At 32.0% G+C, this 14,055-nt stretch overlaps 1 protein-coding gene and 2 long non-coding RNA genes across 17 annotated transcripts in view; 2 read left to right on the top strand and 1 right to left on the bottom strand.

Annotated features, from left to right (window-relative positions):
- The window catches only part of LOC146997265 (cullin-5-like), a 201,600-nt gene that overhangs the window by 26,192 nt on the left and 161,353 nt on the right, over positions 1-14,055 (bottom strand). For 13 of the 14 annotated variants that reach the window (XM_085816273.1, XM_085816278.1, XM_085816280.1 and 10 more), the window contains 4 exons: positions 8,879-8,986; positions 2,993-3,057; positions 2,713-2,839; positions 682-867 (listed from right to left, as the gene is read on the bottom strand). In XM_085816273.1, the coding sequence (XP_085672399.1) occupies positions 682-867; positions 2,713-2,839; positions 2,993-3,057; positions 8,879-8,986 (486 nt within the window). The remainder of the gene's footprint in view (positions 1-681; positions 868-2,712; positions 2,840-2,992; positions 3,058-8,878; positions 8,987-14,055) is intronic. The other variant, XM_085816277.1, reaches the window with a different exon arrangement.
- Positions 1-14,055, top strand: part of LOC146997266 (uncharacterized) — a 261,762-nt gene that overhangs the window by 97,045 nt on the left and 150,662 nt on the right. The window lies entirely within an intron of this gene.
- The window catches only part of LOC146997267 (uncharacterized), a 247,059-nt gene that overhangs the window by 86,358 nt on the left and 146,646 nt on the right, over positions 1-14,055 (top strand). The gene's annotated exons all lie outside the window — the stretch shown is intronic.

Here is a 14,055-nt window from a genome sequence, read left to right as displayed (position 1 = left end):
CGGAGCTCAACACACTCAAAGATCAAATTTGGCGATGTTCTAACTCAGAATTCCCAAAGAGGCTCTCTCGATGCACTCGACAACCAACTCAGCACTAGATTTGGAGACACTCGCTCAATGAATTGACTAGAACTCTGTGCGAACTGACTCTCCACATACCAGCAGAGTTTATATAGCTTTTGGCTTGTGTTCGAGAACATTCTGGGCTAAACCAGTAAGAATTCGTTTCAGAAGGTTCTCCATCTGTCTATGGCATATAGTCAATTTTGTCGCCAAATGTGGAAATCCTGTCTTCCTTTGCCTTTTTTTGGCAACCCTAAGACTACTTTGCAGAGCAGCTATCTTACTGAGGCTGGGCATTTCGTACCAATACATTGTAAAAAGTTTGAATAATTTTACATTCAAAGAAATACTCACATTTTATTGCACTTTTAACATTTCAAAAAGAAATAAAAAGATATTCCTTTGCCATCTTCTTAAGATACACTTATTAGTTTATCCAACTAGCAGATTTTCCCATTGCAAAAGAACAGGAAATTTGCTGCTTTTTGCAAATTCATATCAAAATTGCACCATTTAAAAAGATAAAATGAAGTAAAGATATTAATATTAATATTAATATATATATATACAATAATATATATTAAAATTAAGCCAGAAAACATTAAAGAAACTACTTACCGACTGTACAGAATGAGATTCAAGGTACTTAGCAGCCCGCTGCTCTTCCTCTGTCAACTTCTGCTCAGCATATTGCATATAGTTTTGAACACCATTTGCTTCTAAATACTGTGGAGCTTTAACCCTATAGAAAGCTTCTGTTGCATCAATGTACGCCTTTTCAAAATGATCTGAATACATCTGCAACTATGTACAAGAATAAGCACATGCTGTTAGTTCTAAATTGAAACTAAAATATTAAACATAAAATTTATTGATTTTATCTTCAAATACTAGATATAGTTATTTACATCTTCAGTACCTTCAAATAAGAAAAATCAAGGATAGGGAAATTTCACCTTCCTTAGCATGTGATTTCATGGTTGAATCCTGGCGACGGAATTGTTCTAATAAATACATAAATGCTCTACAAGTGGCACTTGTATTAAAATATAGTGAATGATAATTCATTACCACTTGGATTTTACATTTGAGTTTCCAACTTTTAAGTTGCCCTTTAGTGAGGGTAAAATGTAAAGGACTTTTCCCTTTCCTTACCATGTACCTTCATGGTTTAATGGGAAGCATGTCTGGCTGGAAGTAACTGGAAGGTTCAAAGTTTGAATTCCAGCAACAGCATTGCTCATTTTTCTTGTTTCTTGCTTAGATAAATATCTAATAGCTCTGCAAGATACCAATCAATTTCGAGGTGCAAGCAACAATAAAATAATTTAGGCTATAACTACAAGCAAGTGCGTGGTGGAACACCAGCATAAGTGGATGGAACAACAGAATATTACCACCAGGTTGTACAGGTATTTCCACTACATTAACTCTGTTTATGTAGATTTCTGCAGTTCTGCTCTAATTTTGAGGGAGGTCACCCTGGAAGATGGCCCGAGGGTCTGCCACCTCCTTTCCACAGCACTGACCACTCGAGAGAAGAGGCTATAACTACAATAGCAATTTTATCCTGGAGGAAGAAGACAAACTTTGTGGGGCAAGCAAAGAATAAGACGTGAAAGTTCACAAAATCCCTATATTAGCAGATTTACAGAAAATTTCATGATGGAAGATAATAATGTTTGGGGAAGGGAGAGAATCTGCTAGAATTGCAGCAGCAACGTTGTAACTAGTACATGACAAAATAAGCATTATTAGATTAAATTTACATTTATAAACCAATCAAATTCTATGAACACATTCAATAAGTTTATTTTTGATCAAGATTATGATCTGACTAGATTGTGTTTTTTAATATTATATCAGATATATGCAGTTTTTTTTTTTCCCACTTAAGTAGAACACTTTAAAAAAGAAAAGAAAAAGCATCATTTGGCATCAAAATTGTTTATTGGCACTCATAGCAACAGAAGGCAACTTTATGTAACTTCAGCTGGTTAATTCAAAGTTTAATCTTGGAGTTTGGATCTTGGAGTCAGATTAGTTTGCAGTACATTTTTTGGATATTTTAAAAGAAAATGGCATAAAAATATAATGACATATTTAAATATTATGTAGTAATTATAACAAAATTTAAAAAATCATATATAAAATCTAAAATTTATGGATTTATTTGCATTTACAGAAAAATTTGATAGTTGTGAAGCCTCAGAAAATTCCTTAATGCTTGGATTTTTGATTATTTTGCACTGCATTTTTGCAAAATTCTAATGGAAAATTACACATAAAAAAAAAAAGAAGAAGAAGAAGAAAAAGAAGGAAATATTTTGAAATTTGCCAAAAAAAACTGACAGTTTTAAAATTTTAAAAATTCCTTAAAATTCGTGAAAATTTGTGTCATGATTAAGTTAATACCCTCATTAAAACCACAGCAAACGCAACTTTTTTCTCAACACTACTGTATGTAAGATAGTATAAATTGTCTTTACTGATACATAATTTCTTATAATCATGTCTATTACAACTATTACTTAATCTTACTACATGTGAATTTGCAAACTGACATCATACAAACTTCTTTTCAATCATTTTTAATAGTAAATGTCTATTCTATGTTTGAAATAGCAAGAAGAAAATACAAATACATACTACTTTCATTTGTTCCATTTCTTTTGATGTCAGTCTTCTCCTTGTATGTGCTTTCCTAAGCACAATCTCACAGTAATTCGAAAAATATTCAGGATAATGAGACTGTGAACGTGTTTTGCTGCCAGCCCTATACACAAGAAAACATTAATACTCAAAATCAGATCTGTAAGAATTTTTCAAAAATTACTAAAATTGCTTTAAAAGTTGCACTTTGATAGTTTATGTTACAGAGTAAAATAACCAATTTAAGAAATTTACATGAAAACAGAAATAATCTTACCCATTTTGTTTTGCAGTTATTCCTAAACTGAAAATGGATGAATCATTGATAACTTGCTTAAAGGCCTGTGAAGGAAAAATTAAAAATATTAAACAAACAGGGGAGCATTATAATTCAAAATCTGCCTGTTAATATCAAAAAGTAATAAATCTTTCTACTACAGCAAATAGAATAATGGAATTCAATAAGTATCTAATGCAATAATAAAAACCACAATTAAATGCATCACACAGTCCAGTAAATCAAGTCAGAAAGCTTAGAACTTTCTGACTAGGTTTATAAAGTGAGGCATACAAATTTTAAATTAAAAAGAAAAAGATTATGACACAATATTTATATAAACACATAAGAATAATAGTAAATTATCAAATTCAATTAAGTTTGCTCTAAAAAGATTGTTTTCTTCTTCCACTATAGAACAGAATTCTATTGTAACATGTGAAAGTTCTGAGTTTATATTCTTTTGCTATTTTATTCACTTTAGCTAATATCAAAAACCAATTTTGAATTTGATTTGAAAATCAAAGTTATTAACATTTCTAATAAAGTCAAACTCAAAATTTAAACACACAATTCCCCCCCCCCTTTCAGAGTAAAGTTTTATAGATAATTCCACAGTTAAAGGTGAGTATCTTTTATCTAAGCATTAATTCCTTTCTGTCATGTAATTCAATTAACTTGATTGAATGAGTTTAGATTCTTACTTAAATTCAGTTGTCTTATTAAATTAGTTTTGTTTGCCACTGAATTTCATATGCATATATACACATGGCTTTAAATATTTGTTAAGCTAGAAGAATTTTGTTTTTAAATAAATAAATGATTTAAAAAAAAAAAAGCAAAGTCAATCTTTCAGTTTTATAAACTGTATATGTACTTGTTATATGCCTTAAAATGAAAAATAATTTTTGCAAACAAAGTTATATAATAATTTTAATCTTCAAAATATGGGGAAGGGGGAAAAAATTTTTTCCATGCTCTCAAAAAATTCAATTTTCTAGACATTGTTGCTTATTAATATCAGACAGATGAAAAATTACCTTAGCTATCAGTTATCAAGCTCAAGATGTTTGCCTAAAACATCATAATAGAAGTACCTAGATATGAGACAGATGGGAAATTTCTCATCTGCCACTTAAATTGAATGTACCTTGAGCATCTCATCACTACTTCAAAGAAAATAAAATTTAAGTGATTTTTATGAATTCTGTTGACTGTTTCTTAAGAACGAAGAATAGTTTCTTATCTTTCATTTTCCGTAGATTTTAGGTAAAGTTCTGTCCAGTTAAAGACTGCTATGAATCATAACTGTCAATGACAGCCATTGAGATTTAGAAATAGTTGCATGTACACTTTGCTATCTTTCCATAAAATTCTGACTTTTGGATTTCAGCAATTTTAATTCTGCTTGCAATAATTTATGTTAAATAAGTATTACTGCTACTAATCGGAATTTTTAACATGACAAATTTTTTTAATAATTTCAACTAATTTAAGCATAGCACCAGAAACTAATACAGTACAAAGTCTGAAATCCTGACATCCATTATCCGGAATGATCTAAAATCCAGACCTCAAAAGCCACAAAAACTTTTTTGGGGGGGTATATTTTTTTTTACACATGTGCATTTGATTTTTCCTTCCATAATAAAACACGTGGAGATTTTCATTTAAAAATTTCGATTCTTAAATTCATTTAGGCACTAAATAAAATAACTTGTTATGGAAAAACAATCATGTAAGCATAAATTTGTGAGATTAATAATTTGGATCTGTAGCTGTCTGCTTGGCATACATCTCAAACCGAAACACTCACCTATTTTATATCCATGATGTCGACCTGGCAAGTCATTATTTATTATATTTTGCTTTCTTCACTGCATGTTTATCAATACATGACAGCTTCAGTAATAACTTATGCAATAATATTTAAACTTTTTTTTATATTAGTAATTGAATAACAAGAGTATGGCAACCTTTTACGCTTAGCAATGATTATAGATTTTTAAATGCTTTAATAAATGTTGACAAGGCAAATTCAACAAAAATTTCTTTTCATATTCTAAAAATAGATTTTGTTAATGAAACTCATAGGCCAAAAGATTACATTTAGTGCTATTTTAATTAAGAATAACTGATATGTTATTCACCATAAACCCAGAAGCGGCGGCAGAATTTAGGGAAGACGAAATTTTTAGAATTTGAGGAAGCACCGAGCAGGAAAATTAAGGGATGAGAAGTTTTTTATGATTTAGAATGGATGCAAAGTTAAAGTGCGGTGAAAATTTAGAACTTGGGAAGGCACTTTGTAGCAGAATTTAAGACCCGTAGAGACTGCATTATGTGATTTTAGCGGCGGCCCTAGATAAAGCATTAAGCTACGAACTTTAAAGACATTCAGGTACAGTAGACTCCCGATTATCCGCGCCTACCGCACATTTTTTTTTTTTTAAAAAAAACAAGCGTAAAGCAAACAAAATAAAAATTTTCACAAAACTGAGCGAAACGGTAAATTTGCTAACATCGTGCTTATTTATTGCAAAAATATCCCAGGCCTTCTCGGAACCTTACCCTCGGCCCCTATGATGAGTAAGTGATTACTCACGCTTGCAGTGCCCGCTCCACCGCCCTTTCTCGTCTTAATCTTACTGACACGTTCACTTCCTTTCACTCGCCATTGTTAGTTTAAGCCTAATAGTGTTTGTGAACCGGTCCGAGTTAAATTTCTTATCTTTTTATTGTATTCAGTGCTTGTGCTTTTTGGTTTTGTGTTTTTGTTACTCATTTAAAATGTCAGGAAAATGAAAGAAGGTTGTGTTGACGATAGCGCCAAAACTAGAATTAATTTCCAAAGTAGCAAACAGCGCTACAAGGTAGCATATGGAATTGGATTACAGAATCGCGGAAACAACAGTGCGTGACATTCTAAAGCAAAAAGACAAACTGGTGAACTTTGCATCAATGTCGGATAGTGCTTCCGCAAAGAAAACGCGAAAAAGTGTGAAAGGTTCTACCTTTGATGAGCTAGACACGGCATTGACAGAGTGGTTAGCTGAAGTACGAAAACAGGGTACTCCTGTAAATGGTCCTATCATTGCGGCGAAGGCAAAAACCTTTTTTGAGTTGTTAGGCCTGAAAGGAAATTTTGATGCATCTTTTGGCTAGTTGACTCGTTTTAAGCAGCAACATGGAATTCGAGAAATTGGACTTCATTGGGAGAAACTTAGTGGTGACCAACAAGCAGCCGACGATTTCCACCATGAATTTGAAGAATTTGTATTAAAAAAAAGAGCTATCTTTTGATCAAATTTAAAATGCCAACGAATCGGGACTTTTGTCGACAAATCGGGAATCGCACTTTAGCATTTGAAAATGAAAGTAAAGCGGCGGGTTATAAAAGCAGCAAAGCATAGGATCACTATCATGTCTTGCAGTAAGGCTACCGGTGGACATAAACTTAAGACTTGTTGTCATTGGAAAGTTTAAAAAAAAAAAAAAAAAAAAAAAAAAAAAAAAAAAAAAAAGAGAGATCTTTCAAAGGCACAAGGATAGAAAATTTACCCGTTGTTTACTTTAACCAAAAAAAGGAATGGATGGACCGAAACATTTTTCAAGAATGGTTCGAAAACATCTTTTTTCTTCAAGTGCAAAACATCTTAAATCGAAAAGCCTGCCTGAAAAAGCTGTGCTATTGATCGACAACACACCTTCTCAGTCAGCAACAAGCATGTTAAGTCTTCTGATGGACAAATTTTTGCAAAGTTTCTCCCCCCCCCCCAAACATTACTGAGCTAACCCAACCCATGGAACAAGTAGTCATTGCAACAATGAAGAGAACATACAGAACCAAGCTGCTAATGACCAAAATTGAAGAAGGTTATCTGAAAGAGTTTTGGAAACACTACACAATCTTCGACAGCATCTACGATATTGCATCTGCATACAACTCAGTGAAACCGTCAACCCTCATAACATTATGGAGAAAACTCATGCCTAATGTTGAAGCCAACAACAACCTAACCCCTTTGAGTTGTAAAGAAGAGAAGGAAGCTATAGAGACGCCCACAGCAACTTTTGCCGATATGGTGAAAACAGTTCCGAGTGGTGAGAACGTTGATGCTGAAAGCATTAACGAGTGGTTGGAGTGTGACGTCAACGAACCTGACTTTGAACGCTTGACAGATGACGAAATTGTGAAGAAAGCAAGGGGAGAGACCGAGAATGAAGGACAGTGAAGTGAAGACGAAGAAGATACTGTGCATATGCAGAAGACTCATGAAGTGGCTTTGCACAAGTCTACAGATTACTGAGCTATTTGGAAGAACAAGACGACACGGAGTTGGCCGAGAAACTTATGCTACGAAAAATGCAATCTCGGATCAAGAGAAAATGCTTCCAAAGCACAAAGCAAACACAAATGACTGATTGTTTCAAAAAGGTTAGTTTTACAGTTATGCTTTTGTAATTACATAATACATTACAGTATTAAAACAGAACATATGTATTAATTTTTCTGTGTATCCTTGACGCCTCTCGTAAGTATACAAAACACTTTTCTATTTTCATTAACAAAATGCATTTTAGGATAGTTTTGAGTGATATACTAAAATATTAAGCGTTAGTTAAACATTTCCCGCTGTTTATTTTACATTTTATTGTATATAAAACGATTTTTCAAAGTTGGAATGACTGTTTTTTCTTTTGCTATATCCGTTTTTAGCTTTTTTTCGGATTATCTGCGATTTTTGTTATCCACGGCGGCCGCACCACCCAATTCCGCGGATAATCGGGAGTGTACTGTACAGCAAACCAAAGGTGAAATTTTCCAATTAACGGATTTTGTCAAGAAACGTGGAGAAGCGGTAAATGAAGATGATATAAAAGAAGTTTTTCATTGCAACGACAATGCCCCAATTATCAATCAATTAATGGACAGCGAAATCTGTAGTATGGTTCAAGATCCAGAAAATACCGCTTCCGATAGTGAAGAAAGTGACAGAGCGGTTATTGAAAATGAAAAAATTTCGATTTATAAGTTAGTTGGTATTCTCCACACAGCAATTACAGGACTTGAACAGTGGAACTTTGTAACTGAACAAGAAATTATGTCTGTTTATAGAATTAAAAAGAAAGTATGAGCACAAAAAAATAAAGCAACTTAAACAACTTACATTGAAAGAAAGGTTTAATAAAAAAAAAACAAATAAATAGTAAGCTGCTTTTTTTTTTAAATTAATAAATTTTGATACTTTTTAAATCATAATTTCTCTTTATTTCATAAACTCAAATTTCATATTTTTAATTGTATAATTTCTACATGCCATCTTACTAAATTTTAACTGATGATCTAATATCCAGAAAAGTCCCAAATCCGGAACCGCTGAAGTCCTGACGAGTCCAGATTTCAGACTTTGTACTGTATAACTGCATTTAAATCAGGCAAGTGGACAAATGACTGTGGGAACTGCAACTGTAACTAAGATTATATAAAAGCGCCGTCTAGAATAGGGTGTGATCAGACGAAAAGTGAACAATCATGAGGATGGACGTGTACAAAATGTTTTACAACTATTCTTTTACTTTTATTTTCATTCTTATGTAAATAAATTCTAGTTTTAACTTCATGAATTGTAGTCATGTTTATCATCAAGTCTTCCCTACATAACAGATAATGTAACTGAGTGGAATTTTTTGGTCCATTTCTAATCTTCCGTGCCTTTTCAAACATAAACTTCACCACTATAGTCATAATTTTATCTCATTTTGTGCTTTTAGAGAGATCTGAACTAAAACAAAAAAGACAAAGAAACAAAAAAATTTATATACCTAATCATAACTATATACCATATGGTAAATTTTTTAATTATAACATAATATGTGTAATACCTTATCTCTTGATGCTGTGAACCTAGAGTCATCATTAAATGCTTCTTTGACTAGTTTACTAAATCTTATAAATAATTCTATTGCCTGGGCAACATATTTTTCACAGTCCTAGAAAAGACAGTAAACATAAAAACAAATCAATAAATGATAAAATAAAAAGCATTTGTTATATTAAAAGAAAAAGATGAATTTTGTTTAATGACTCAATTTTATGTACTCGCAGATATAATAACACAATTGCAAAAATTTATATTCTCAAAAAACAAAGGAAACAATTTTCATATTGTTTCTTTCTTTAGAATAGCATATTTGTTTAGAAAACCTACAGAAACATTTGTTAGAAAACCAACAGAAAGAATTTTTTTGAGTATTCATAATTTCAATCCTTAGATTATTTAAAATTTCAATGCCTTAATATAATTTATTATTACTCAGGCATGTCTCTTGATACAGCTATTATCTACATATACTTTGTTAAATCATCATGCATCTTCTAATATAACATACCAGTAGTTCTAAGACACATTAGTGATTTTCAGTTCTAATAACAGAGAAAAAGGATATGATTCAAAGAAAATACAATGAATGAAATCAAATGTTTAAATATGTTTAGAAAACTGTTTTTTAATGAGAGTTTGATCTATTTGCAATTTTAAATTCCTATTTAAATTAATAATTTGAAAAATATGCAATTATAAGATCCATCAATTCTAATCTGTTTTTAGTAATGTTTATACAATCGTTAACAAAAGTTGAATCTTAGATTTAAAGAAAAAAAGTATAAATTATTACTGGGAAAAGCATACCTAACTGTTAAATTAAGTTTGCTGAATTAAAACTTTGCTTGAAATTGTTTCCAAAGTTATACATATGATACATTGATAATCTTGACTCGACTGGCTTACAGCTATTCACAGCCTCATATCAATGCTCAAAAGGGTGAATAACCACTTCTGGCACCTTTCTTATACAGTTAGCTGAACAACTGTTCCACCAAATGAGCATATCAACTTAGTATAGTGAGCAAGAGGAATTAAAGCCTCTAAATAAGATGAAAACTGAAAGTTGGAAAATATTGCTAAGCTGCGTGTAAAAAAAAAAAAAAAAAAAAAAAAAATTGTTGATTTGTCAAGAAAACACATCTACAGTAAAAGCTCAATTATCCAGCATTCAAATAATCAGAAAGTTTAATTAACGAGAATATTTTAAAATTTTAGTAAATTCATTGTTATTATTTACAAAAAATTAAATAAATGAGAGACTTTTACAGCCATCATGAAACACACAGGGACTATGACCCAGAATTTTTTTTAAAAATGTCTTCAAAATAGTGATATTTAGTCCAAATAATGGATAGATATGATATCACATTACAATCATAAGATCTTTGCCCTGTTTTTATGGAAATCCAATTAATTTTCAAAAAGCCTTTTTTTTTTCTTTTTGTAAAGAAGGATGTAAGTTAATAGTTGTTTATTTGTTTTTCTTTCACATTTTGAAGGAATGATTAAAATTTGGGACTTGCCCTAGATGAGCAAGCAGTGGGTTATAGAGGCAATGCTAAATTTTTTGCCACAGAGTACCTACCTAAATTTTAAAAATTCCACAGCCCTTAAATTCTATTGCCAGTGCTATTTCACTGTTTGTAATCATTTTGGTGCCAACCCTGGAGTAGCATTTATATTTATATTAAGTTATATGATCCTGCCAAAGTGTGTGTTAATGGGCACAATATGATATTTTATTTGAAAAAAAATGGTTAAACACTGGTGATACAACATGAAAAGTTTTGACAAGTAATTTAAGCTTTTTTAGATAGTATAGCCATAACTCGTATCCTGCGATTAACTAATTTAATAAAGAGTAACCAGTTCTTTCAAATTTTGGCCAGAATGATTAGCAGAAATTTGGCAGGATCTCCACCAACTTTCATGGTCTATGGCAGCGGTTCTCAACCTTTTGACTAACGTGTACCATCTAAACAAAAACTGAAAACCTTTAGTACCATCATTACAAAGTACTACTACATCACCACTCTTGAACAAAGCTCAGATCGCATAAATTTACAAGTGTTAGAGAAAAGACTCAGTCAAGATGTTGGGGTTTTAATTTTTGAATTCAATAGTTAAAAATACTTCGCTTCTTTACCACCAATTTTTCTCTTGTGTACCACCCAGAGATTTCACTGTCAGATAAGATGTATTACTTTTACATGGTTAAGGCCTATGACTATAGATCACCTTTTATGTCTGAAATGCATTTTTATTCTTTAAATATTCATGACGTTTAGATAGGCTTTTGATTCAAGCTGATAATAAGCAAGATGGCAGTTTTCATAATTTTATAACAGATATCTTCCCCACATTCATTTAGCTTTTCTACCATGTTTACTTTTATACCTTCAATTATCCCAAATTTTCCCTTACTATTCATTTCCTGAGTTTTCCAGATTGTCGAGTTTTTACTGTAATTATATTATTACTTATCACTTTGGGAAAAAATGCTGAATATACAATGTATTTTGGTTTTGAATAGAACACATTACGGAAAAATCATTTATACCATGCACAGAAAAGCAAAAAATACATATCCAAAGACAGACATACAGTACATGAAAATATAAATACATAAGCAATACTTTAATAAATCCAAGAAAAGCAAATATTATATAACCATTCATTGAGATGCAAACTAGATTTTTTTCCCTAGTAAGGCCACTGCCAGTTTTAGAATGCCTAAAGCAGGTTTGATCTTTCTTATTATTAACTGTGTTTTCAATCCAAGAGATATGACTGTTCACTGTTGGATTTCTAAACTGACAAATAAATAAATGTATGTATAGATTTAAAAATACAGTGATTTATATAAAAAAATATCTTCATAACAGCAGATATCTTCTCTGAGACTGCAATGGTGGTGACTCCAATACATGGTAAATAAGTCACAGCTAGTAGGGTTTTTTACTTATTAATGTGCTGGTCATTTCTGGAAAAATTTTTGTGAGTTTTGCAACCAGTATTACAGTTCCCACTCTGCTGCCATTTTGTAATTAAAATAAAATGAATTTACATTTCATGACATGTTGCAGGCAGTGGAATTGGAATACCTGGAAATATTTGCATCCATTTCTGCTTGTCTGACTGCTCTGTCTGCAGCTCTGTTTCTAACTATACAGTGGGAAGCTACTATAGTGGGGGATTGTAGATATATACAGTTTTTGCATTTTCTTGATAAGAGGATAGCTGCATTTCTTTTATAGGTGGCAGACTAGACATGTAATTAAAGTATATGCAAGTTTTTATGCATCTTGGTACTTATATGAGTCATTGCTACACATATAGTCACCAATTCTGTCTGAAATACAGTTTCTATTACTTTGTCTGCACATTCAAGTACTAGTTTCAAACTTATTTTGAAGAATACAGTATCTACTTTTCACTCATCTGTGTACAGTTTAAAAAACGTATTTTCCAAAATGCCATGGAAGTTGGTGAAAATTGTTAAATGTCATCAACTTAGTGACAAAAATTAGCACTAAGGCCAAGTAAAAGGAATTTTGCTGTATCTCCAGTTCTACAAGAGATATCCTTAATACTGCCACATCAATTGATTTAGAAGTTAAATTGCTACAAAATAATACATAAATTTAAAGACTAACACATAAAGCAGCCACAAATCCTAGATTAAAAAAAAACATAATAAAAAAGCATAAAATTACCTTACAAAAGGCATAAAATAAATAAATACAAATAAGCAACAACACAAAAATATGTAAAACCAAATTATAAACACATAAATACAAATAGCTATATAAATTACAATGACATACACTATTGTAAATCTGTATACAAAGAAAGACAATGATTTACAATACTCTCATATTTTTTAACAACTCCAATACCTGTTAAATGTTTTTTAGTTCACAAAAAAAAATTTAAACAGAGATGACTGTGACTATAGCCATTGGGGATCACAGCTCTCAAACATACAAAAATTTATTAGTTTCAAATAGTTAATTTATACCAAATATATTTTCATTAGGTAGTTTGGTTCCTTATATTTGTGCAGAGTTAGGTAGGCCTGAAACTACTAAAAATTTGGAATATTTAAGGAATTATGTAAGTTAATATACAAGGTGAGACCAAAAAGTGACTCACCCCTCCTTTCAAAAATGAGAACAGCCGATGACCTGACACATGCACATTACGATATTTGGTACGCAACGTTGAAGTTCAGGGTCATTTGAAATTCAGAGTCAGTCAAGTTTCTTGTTTCCTGTTTGTTTGTGCAATCACTTAAACCTGAAAAGTGTTAGTGCATTGCACAATTTACCAGAAAACAATAATGAAATTCTGTTTTAAAATGGGTAAAATTGCTACATGAACCTTGGAAATGCTTCGAAGTGTGTATAGTGAAGACACTTTATCTCACAAGATAGTATTTCAGTGGTTCAAACTTTTCCGTGAAGGCTGTGAAAGCATGGAGGATGACATCGCAGTGGAAGACCAATGATGAGCAGACTGACAGCAAATGTTGAAAGAGTTAGGAAGTTATTGCTGCAAGATCGCAGTTTGTCCATCCGAATAATGGCAAACAAACTGAATCTTCCTCATGAAATCTTCTGAACAATATTGATGCAGGATTTGGGTAAACAAAAACTTTGTGCGACGTTTGTCCCTCATTACTTAAGCGATGAACAAAAACAGCGGCGATTGGACTCCTGTGGCGACTTGATCAATGCAGAAGATAAAGATGACACATTTTTACAATCAATCGTCACAAGAGATGAAACGTGGTGTTTTGTGTATGATCCAAACATGAAACGCCAAAGCATGGAATGGTGCACTCCCTTATCGCCGAAATCAAGAAAGTTTCACTCCAAAAAATCAAAGGTTAAGACAATGTTGATTACCTTTTTCAAAGCACAGGGAATTATCAATAAAGAATACATACTGGAAGGTCAAACAGTTAAAGGTGAATTTTATTGAAATGTTATGAAGCACCTCCTGGCTCACATTCGTTGTGTTCGGCCCCATCTCCCTGCATCAAGCAAGTGGTTTCTGTTGCATGATAGTGCACGCCCTCATACTGCAATGTGTGTTAGATGGTTCCTCGTGCAGCAAAAGGTTACGGAGTTATTTCACCCTCCTTATTCCCCTGATCTTGTGCCAGCAGAC

The sequence above is a fragment of the Stegodyphus dumicola genome, chromosome 5 (assembly GCF_044657685.1).
Source record: "Stegodyphus dumicola isolate Sdum_Otavi_A_Nest chromosome 5, ASM4465768v1".
NCBI lineage: Eukaryota > Metazoa > Arthropoda > Arachnida > Araneae > Eresidae > Stegodyphus > Stegodyphus dumicola.
This window is presented reverse-complemented; position numbering and strand designations above follow the sequence as displayed.